The sequence below is a fragment of the Urtica dioica genome, chromosome 3 (genome assembly GCF_054948205.1).
Source record: "Urtica dioica subsp. dioica isolate 48M chromosome 3, U.dioica_male_clone48M_v1_H2, whole genome shotgun sequence".
NCBI classification, from domain to species: Eukaryota; Viridiplantae; Streptophyta; class Magnoliopsida; order Rosales; family Urticaceae; genus Urtica; species Urtica dioica.
Window position 1 is genome coordinate 46,679,015 of NC_142758.1, and position 10,069 is coordinate 46,689,083.

Below are 10,069 nucleotides of genomic sequence, written 5' to 3' on the forward strand. Positions count from 1 at the left end.
ATTGAATTACAAAAACAAAATTTACACTTCTCCAACAAATACTTAAATGTGAGCTCATATCTATCTAAATTACCATCACTGCCGCCAAGAAAGCTATTATTACACCAAATTCACGCCCCAATACGTGTGCGACGGTTATCAAGATATAACTGCTGAGTCTTAAGAATCAAGCACTATATAAAAAGAAAAATTACGGAAGAAGCATGAGACATTTACAATCAAATGTACTTGCAACAGGGACGACCAAAGAGGAAGTCGAGAATCTAAACTACATAGCTAATATGCGGGAAAAAAAAAACTATTCGTAAATTTTTAGGGTAAAATAAATAAAACCTAGTAAAAAATGTAAAAGCTAAAAATTGAAGAAGGGCCGTGTAGTTTTGTGCCTAATACCTTGATCATTAATTTCTTTTCTTATCAGCGCTAGCTATCTAGTAATTTCTTTTCTTTTCTTTTCGTACCGTTGTGGAAACAGTTCGCCGCGGCGAGAGGATGCCTTGGCCGCGGCGAGATTCAACAACGGGTCGCCATCCCGTTGTATAAAACTTAATTTTTTTAAAATTTCACAACGGGACAGCGTTTCGTTGTGGAATATCCGCTGTGGAATCTAACATTTGTAGTAGTGAGTCTTGATCATTAATTTCTTTTCTTATCAACGCTAGCTATCTTTTATTTTCTAAAAATTTCTTAATACTTAAAGTCATCCATGGTAAAGATAATACAGCCTGGATTTTGGTTATTTCTTCTTGTTCTGCTCGGTATAAGTACTAGTTCTCGCGGGGAAAATAATTTTAACGAATTTTTATCATCAATGTTTTCAAGATAATTGCAAGAAATTCTCAAGAGATCATTCTAAACTGAAAAATTAAAGAATCATGTCATCGAAGTATATTGTTAGATATTGGCTATGTTTGGCTTAATTTATTAAACTTGATTTTAGTTTTTTTTCTTCTAAAAGTTAAATCATATTTAAGTGTTTGGTAAAATTGTTTTTTCTAAAAACTAAAAAGTGTTTTTGAATATTTTAACTAAAAAACTAAAAACTACAATTTGAAGCTTTTGTACCTAGCTTTAGTTTTTGGTTTGTAGTTTCTCTCTTTTAATTTTTTTTCTCTTACACTAACTTTTAATTCTAATTATCTTAATATGCTTTTATCAAATATTTTTTTTAAGTCACCAAAATTTATAATTTATTTTTTTACAATCTATAGACACCCACTTTGATATATTTTTTATATACCAAAAAATATCTTATTATTATTAATTACATTTTATATAAATAATTATTACATATAAATATTAATATATATTTTACCAAACATTAAATCAGCTTTTGTTAACAACTACAGCTATTTTACAATAGTTTACCAAACACCCATCTGTTTTTTAAAACAACAATTTTTTCGTACAACTATTTTAAAATCACTTTGTTTAAAAGCAAAGTTATGCCAAATACAACCATTGTGGTTGTACCGCTTGTATTATAAAGAAACTACATATATAGACATACAAATACTGCATATATAATTAAATATGCAGTGACTAGATCTGAGAGGCTAATAATTTATTAATTTCCTAAAATATATATAAAGCATTTAAGTGTTCACTAATTCATGTGCGGAAATAATACGTCTATAATTAGATTACCAGTCATATTTTTGTGATAAATGATCTAGAAATATATACATGGTTGTGTATGCACAAAATATGCAACTTTCCTAAGAGTCATTATAATTACTACGGTGCATTATTATCCATGAGTGGAGTTTGAGGAGTGGTTTGAATCAATGATATCAAGCTGAATGTATTGATAAATATGGTAACAAATTAATTAGGCCATATGTACTAGAGAAAAAGAAGTTGAGATAGTATCGACTACATAAAATAATTACAGATAAAAGGTCGAAAGGTGTCATATATATGCTCGCAAATAATGAAGCTCTATATAGCATAGTTGCATGTCAATATCATCTCTATTTATACATATAGCATTCATATATATATATATAATTTTAGATAGTCTAAACTCTCTCGTAGAAATAAGAAGGCCTTACACACGTAATACGAAAATAGTTGGTCTAAAGTCTAAACCTATTAACATTTCAAAATTTTCAACTGCCTTGTATTTAATCTTGTCCTGTTATTTAATGTTAATTACTATAAATATTGATTAGTGAAGAGGAATTGCTGAAAACATCGGAGTATCAAATTAATAATCATCAAGTTCTGGTACTGAATAAGTCCAACATATAATAATATATAACCAGTTTCTGGCTCTTATTTTAATGTGACAACATAGATCTAGTCTTTGGAATGGACCACCTAATTTTATTGACAACATTTCTTCCTCCACTATAGCCATTATGAATCTGTTCCTCGTGCAAAATTAGTAACGTAGTAATTCCAAGGTTTGAAATACGGGTAATCGGTGAATTACCGCACCGTATACTTTTTATCATCATATTCTATAGCGAAACGTATAAAATCTTGAAATATAGAAAATCGGAGTTTATCCCAATTCTAAATTAAAATATAAATAAAACAAATTTAAATAAAAAATAAAAATTATGAAAACTTATTTTTTATATATTTTATTATGAAAAATCTACCGATTTTTTTTTTCGAAAAACCCACGATAAATTTTTACAATAAATGGTATACTCATAAAATATGAGTATCGGTACGCCGATGTCATAAACCTTGAGTATTTCAAAACAATATTAAGGCTCGTCTCTAATGATCAATGATAGCAAATATATCTATGAATATAGACTGTTTCGTAGCTATCATGATTTCAAAATGGTGAGTCCCATTACGTAATCTAGCTATGGGATTGGGAGCTAAATGAAAATATATTGAGAACAAAATTATAACCAATAAAGCCACATATAACTTTATTTTAGTCAATGTTGCAATATTTTTTATTAAACAATTGGACGACGTGACCAATTTTTCAGAGTTTTTTTTTTTTTTGGTATACTGACCGATTTTATCCCGATTCCCCGGTATTTCAATATTTCGAAACAAATAATAGAAACCGTGCTTAGATTTGTATATGTGATAAATATTCATGAATATTTTCTTTTGCATGTTACTTTATATATGATTTATGCTTGACGCGTATTTGCAAAAACTTAAGATGATCATAGCACAAAAAATTCACTCGAGAGTTTTACTAATGTTCAGAAAAACACTGCGGATGACTGTTTGCGAGTGTCAAAATGTTTTAACTGAATTATATTTTCAGTTTTTTATAGACTAGAAACTGTTTGAAGACGCTTAAGTATTGGCAACTACCAGATTTTATTACTACAGTTATGGCAAATATCGATTTAATATCTTTGTGACGTGCTTCTTATAAATATTTATCAAATTCTCAACTCTTGAGCTAGTTTTTAGATGTGAGGAAGACTCGCACTACTAATATGCTATCAGAGTCATGACCGATTCTGATGTTGAGCCATCTTTAGAGTTCATTCTGATTTCAGGCTCTAGTTATTTTTAGCACCAAATAAAGTTCATAGTTCGTATTTACCACTTCGTTTCTTGTTTCTTCACATTAATGAAAGTTACCTTAAGAACACACACATAAACATTTACATTCCACTAATCCTTTTTTTAAATCATCAATCAACGCAATCAAAAGCTAGCCAAGGACTCCGTTTCAGAACCCCCGCCCCGAATTCCCACGGCATCCACGAGCTCAAACCACTCGCTAGGCTTATCGCTGGATCGTTCACAAAGGCTTGTCATGACAACGTTGTCGGGTCCCACGTCGAGGCAAACGCTCGAACCGTCCTTGGTCGTGCCAGCGAGGCGCGACTTGGGACCCGAGGCTATTACGTCCCACTTCGAATCGGCTTCGGTGCATCTGATCCCGAGCCACGCGCGCTTATTGACCGAGTCGGCTTGCAAGCAGAAATACGTGCCTTTGATTGTCAGCGTCTTTTGGGCCGAGGAGTAGTACCAGCGGTCCGACATCGAGCACGAGCCTAGCTTGATCGGATCGTTCGCGTTGTGTCGAACAATGCATTGATTCGTTGGTGGATGGAAGATTATCTTGTGTGTTCTTGTTCTTGATACTCCAATTGGACCTGCAAAATAATTTAGCCTCTTTTTTATTTTAGTACAAGTCTAATCCGTATTCCTTTGCCTAAATGGTATTTCATTAGAACTTCTAAAGATGATACCCAATTGAAATTTTGTTTAATTTTCATTTAGTGCACTTGGGGTAGGTATGTACTCCGATTAATTTGTTTCATATATAATAATTAACAAGCTGTTTAAGTTTGAATTATGGCCGATTTCAGTTCGGTTTTGGCCCGTTTTAAAAACTGAAACCGAATTTTTGGTTTTCAAATTTTTGGACCAAAATCGGATCGAATTGATCCAAAATTGAAATTCGGTGATCCAAATTTTTCGGTTAACCGTATTTTAAAAACCAATATCTAGTTTGAAAATCAGTTTTGAAATCCCATTATAACCGATTATCCAAAAAAAAAAGACTATGATGTTGTGCATGTAATTAATCATTTGAGTACCATTTTGCTTCAATAAATAATTTAGTAACCAAAATAAGCCTTAGCTTAACAGTTCATGAACTGAATTCCTAGTTTTCTTTCCCTAGCAATGCTACGAGCATTTTTCTAAATTTCTTTTTTATATTATTATCCAATTATCAATGGCTTTCACTTACTGCCAATCATGCCATCTTTATCCGTGACCCTCGAATTTCTTTCGAAATCCGTCATAGGATTTTCCAAAACCGACCCGGTTTCCATGGTGGACGAATCTAGCCTCGGCCTCCTCACACTGTCGACGAGCTTGAACCACTGGCTAGACGGGTCGCACGATCGGTCTCTCCTCAAGCACTTGCACGGGTTAGTCACGACGGTGCCGTTCGGGTCCACGTCCAAGCACACGGCCGAGCCGTCCTCCTCGGCCGCGGACGCGAGGTGTAGCTTCGAATCCGAGAGCGGGTCCCACTTGGAATCGGCTTCGGAGCACATTATGCCGAGCCGGGCCCGTTTTCCGACCCCGTCGGCCTTTAGGCAAAAGTACGTGCCTTTGATTGTTAGTGTCTTCTGGGGCGAGTAATACCATCCGTCTGATCTCGGGCACGGGCCTAGCGTCAGAGGATCGAACGGTGTGGCTCGCAGAACGCATAGGCCCGTGGACGGGTGGAATATTATCTTGTGAGGTTTGGTTTCGGATATTCCCGGCCCTGAAGATAAAATAAAATAAAAACTAAATCATTGTGTTCAACATGCCTTGAAAGATGAGACTAACAAAATTTGGAGATTTTGCCGAAAAATTGCTTGTCATATAATACGGCCAAGCACTGGCGGGAACTAGCTAAGGACCAGCTTTTAAAAATTAACCCTTATGTTTATCAATTATACAGTTTTAGCCTAAATTATGTAATTTTTTTCGAATATGTTCCCATAAATAAATGTTTTTCTTACACACCCTTGCAAAATTTAGAATAATTTTTTTTATTCAATTTTTCCCTCCTGACTTCAAATCTTGGCTCCGCCGCTGCTCGTTTAAAGAAATTTAACTTATTTCGCTGTAAAAAAAATCATCAAAATTTCGGTGAAATCCTATGAAAATTTCCGATTAAAGCAGAATTCGCATGAAAAACCGGCAAAAAAAAAAAAGAAAGTGATATTAAACTTTTGTCCAAATTCTCATTGGTCGTTGGTATTTCTGTAAAATAGAACCGTTTAATAATCAATTTCTTCTTCTTAAAAAAAAAAAAAAAAAAGCATATATATATTTATACCTTGTAGTGGGTATTGCAAAGCAGATAACTTCTCAAGCAAGCTAGAGTTTCTAAGGCCAACCCAATCCGAGTCGACCAAACCATAGAACTCATTCATTCCAACAACACCTTCCCTCAAATAATAACTCCCAACGAGGGTCCACAGAGACCAATCCAAGTCCAGCTCAGCAGCCAAAGCCATGAAGCAGTCAATGTAGCGATTGTCGTTCACGCTCGCACCGCTCTGGTCAACCCCGAACTCGGTGACCATCAAGGGAAACCCTTTGTCGAGCAAGAACCCGGCTCTCCGCTTCACGTTGCCGGTCACGGCTCCGCAGACTTGGTTGTGGTTCCCGGTCTCCCAGGCGTCGCCGTCGGAGAAGCTGTACCAGTGAACCTCGAAGACGAGTTTCCCCGGGAACGTGAGGTTCACGGGGCCGTGGTTTGAGAGGAACGATAAGTCCGTGTCGAAGTTGAGCCCGGAGAGGATAACGAGTACGTCCGGGTTCGCAGAATGGACCGCCTCGGCTCCTTTTTGCATGTACCTGAACAAGAGCGAACCGAGCTAGCTAGCTAAGGACTTTTGGAAATTAAAATTTATATCCTATTTTTTTTTTTCAAAAACATAAACGTAAGCGTTTACGTTTTAACCAACGTTTTGTAAATTTTTCGTAAATAACAAAAAATTATTGTAAATATTTCGTAAATAGTCATATTTATTAGAAATTTATTCTGCGTTTTTTATTATTTTGATAGCGTAAATAGATTTACGTGTGTTTTTTTTTATTATTTTGATAGCGTAAATAGATTTACGTAGCTATTTACAAAAAATTAACGAAACGTTGGCTATTTCAAAATTTCTAACGTTTCATATGACTAGATAGCCACTGGACCATTTTTTTTTTAACATTTTACTTTTAGTTTCGCCAAAATGATATGATTTTATCGAAAATAATTATTTTTTTTTCTCACACGCTTAGAATAAAGTTTAGAATAATTTTATTTATTTATTAAAAGCACCCCCTTCTGATTACAAATCTGACTCCGGTACTAAGAACTTTTTTTTTTTTGACAAGCTCATATGTACTTAACACAACTATATGAGAATCCTCCGAGCAAAAAAAGAAAAAGAAAAAAAAATAAAAACTTATGAGAATCTTACTATTTTAACTTGGCGTAAATTCCTAAATAACACCATCGGTTTCCATTCTGCTGAAAAATAATACCTCAATTTTTATAATTGTGTATTACTATTATTAACATTTTGACTTATGGGAATCTTATTTAAAAACAAATAACAAAAAAAAAAAAAAAAAACTTGTGGGAATCTTTTCAAAAAAAAAAAAAAAATACACACACAGAAAATGTGCGAACTCTTTAGTTGTGCAAATTTATACCTTTAATCTTTAAAATTTGCAAATTTATACCATATTTTGAAAATCTTACCAATTGAGTAGATTAAAGTCAAATTAGGAACTTTGTCAAAATATAGTACTATTCTTACATAGTAAAATAGAAGGACTGTGTAAACATTACATCGACTTGAAAAGTTAGTATAGTGATGCATTTTTTTAAGGGTATCATTTTGCATAAATTTGTAGTGTTCGGACATTATTATACACAATTAAAAAGTAATGAAATTATTACTTGGTAGAAAAAGTGAAGGTATTATTTCATATGTGTGTGTGTTGTGTGTTAGACTTCTAATTAAACTTAAAGTATGAATGTGTAAATTAATTAGTAGATATTTATTCATTTATTAGTCTTGTTTCAGTAGTGTCTGAGGTAAGTGAAACATACTTGTACCAATCGTTGATGTTCTGCTTGGGACCACGGAGCTCGTTCCTCAAGCTCATTCCAACGACGTTGCTCACGCCTTTGAACAGCGTGGCCATCCTGGTCAACCCGTTGACCCACGTGGCAGGGTTGAAGAACTTGTCGCCGAAAAAACCGTTGCCGTCAAAGTTGCTGCAACACCACCCAGGCTTCGAGATGTGATTGTCAATTATCACCATCACATTGTTGTTGCCAAGGCTTGTCACCACCGCCTTAGACAAAACAAAAAAAAAAAAATTAAGCAAAAAATTAACTTAACTTGAGAGCTACGAAATCAATAGCCAAGAGATATAATTAACGGTTAGAAAAGTTAAACTAGACGGAAGTATTGGAACTTGAAAGTTATGTGTGACACGTGATGAATATAATATCACAAAGAATCTTTTTAATTTTTTTAATATGGTTTTTTTGCACAAGTATTTCAACTTGTTATTATAATAATAATCTCATCCATAATGTTGTCAAGAGAGAGTCCTTGTCCTTATCTCAAAATGCATCAAAACTTGTAGCAGCAAGCAATCAATTTAATTCATTTATGGGCACAAGAGCATTTCCAATAGTCCTCACTCCTCAGCTTTAAAAAAACTGATTTTTTTGTTCTTTTTACCAATTATCAACAATAAAATATTAATAATTTGGCCTAGTCATGAGAGATTAATTAAGCTAAATCAACTCTTACCTTAAATTTTATTGAGGTTAATTGAAACCTTATTTTCTTTGAAGTGTTAAAACACCAAAAATAAATATATATATATATATATATATATATATATTTTTTTTTAACAAAAAAAAATGATTTTTTTTATTACAATTATAATTAATCCGCAGCTAAATTTTTCGATTAACCTTCAACTATATTAAAATGTCCAACTATTTACTCTTGGGAAATGAATGAAAAAGTAAAACTTGACCGTGTGTCGCGTGACAAACCAAACAAGGCCAACAAATTACTACAATCAAATTCTGATTGAAAAAAAAACAACAACAATCAAATAAAATAAGATAAAACTATTTTATTTTCTTTAATAATACCTTGTAGGCTTCGATTAGAGTACGGTCAATGATATCGGGATTGTGAGTCTCAAACCCGGCGATAGTCTCTCGGAGACGGAGCCTCTGAAACGACTGTCGTACGGTGGTGGACGCGAGCGTGTCGTTCACGGCGAGCTCGATTGGCCACGTCAGCCTGACGCAGTTGAAACCGAGCGACGCAACTCGACGCGCCACCGCGTCCAGAGGCTGCTTGCTGAGCCCCTCCGCCACCACCGGCTCGAGGTGAGCCACCCAGCTCACGCACGTGAGCTTCACGCGCCGCCCTGACTCGTCGACGATCCACCGCGACTCCGTCGACAGCGCCGCCGACGCGGCGGTGGCGACGAGGAGGAGAGAGAGTGGAGAGAGAAAGAGAAAGGATGTTATTAATGTTCTTCTTCCCATTGTGTTTATTTTATTCGCTTCTTTTTACTCTTACGCAGGTCTGCCCTGTAATATATATACCAGTTTGGCTCGGTTTAAGAAAAAAAATTATATATCTGTTTAATATGATATATCGAAAATAAGGTGTCACTCACAAGCAGCTAAATAAACCCTTTTCTAAAAAAAAGAACATGCTAAATAAATAATGAAAAAAATTCCTAGTAAAGGCCTGAGCAAAAAATATTAAAAACTATATATATACTAATCTAGCTCGTATACATAAACAAATATCTGTTTATTTATGCGTTGCTATATATGATCTAAAGTTTTAGTGTAAGGTCACACGTAGACGTAGTGTCACCAAATAAGGTTACAAGAATGGATTGAATCACTGAATGCAAGCCATTTATTTTATTACTAATAATCGTGCAGTTTGTGGATGGATCATAAAAAAAGTCAAATTTGTGAGTTTCTGAATTTATATTCGAGGTTTATTTTATTCATGAGTATTTCACGTGAAATATAGTGCGTAAATAGTCTAGTCTAGTGACAAATGGCTTATAAAAGGCGTATGTAGGTCATTGGGTGAAGAGTATAAAACTACATAAAAATAAGGAAAAACAAAAGGGTAAATTACAAAAAAAAAAAAAAAATCCCCAAACTCTAGCCTTAATAACAAAGTGTCTTCTCGTTTCAAAAAATCCATAAATATTACTCTAAATTTTGGTTTTAGGGTTACCAATGAAAACATACCCTTAAGTAGTATTATAACTCTACGCTATTGATTTTTTACAATATACATGGAAAACATCAAAATTAATGCACAAAGAGTAATATTTTAGAAAATGCATTGAGTTTCCATTAAAAATAAGGTAACACACTCTCCAGGATAACATCTTATAAGGTACATCATAAATTTAAACAGCAGATAATCTAACACTAAGTACATCATGCTTCCGACAAAAAAGAAGAACATAAAACACATTAAAAATTGAGTATACATAATGCTCTGTCAACATCCCAAAAATGATCGGTGGATAGATCCAATTAACC

The 10,069-nt window shown here is 34.1% G+C and overlaps 1 protein-coding gene across 1 annotated transcript; it reads right to left on the reverse strand.

Moving 5' to 3' along the window:
- Positions 1-4,670: 4,670 nt before the first annotated feature.
- LOC149403195 (glycosyl hydrolase 5 family protein-like) lies at positions 4,671-9,105 on the reverse strand. Its single transcript, XM_089609224.1, has 4 exons — positions 8,633-9,105; positions 7,565-7,812; positions 5,786-6,309; positions 4,671-5,224 (listed from the first exon to the last, which is right to left on the reverse strand). The coding sequence occupies exons 1-4, from the start codon at positions 9,035-9,037 to the stop codon at positions 4,689-4,691; spliced, it is 1,713 nt and encodes a 570-aa protein (XP_089465350.1). The 5' UTR covers positions 9,038-9,105; the 3' UTR covers positions 4,671-4,688.
- Between the last annotated feature and the right edge of the window lie 964 nt (positions 9,106-10,069).

What these genes read in the sequence shown, in the direction of transcription:
- LOC149403195 (XM_089609224.1), bottom strand. Translation starts at nt 9,037, where the DNA reads ATGGGAAGAAGAACATTAATAACATCCTTTCTCTTTCTCTCTCCACTC. An exon ending in CTCTAATCGAAGCCTACAAG is followed by an intron (nt 7,813 to 8,632) that starts GTATTATTAAAG and finishes GTTTTGTCTAAG; the next exon opens with GCGGTGGTGACAAGCCTTGG. An exon ending in TTTGCAATACCCACTACAAG is followed by an intron (nt 5,225 to 5,785) that starts GTATAAATATAT and finishes TTTTATCTTCAG; the next exon opens with GGCCGGGAATATCCGAAACC.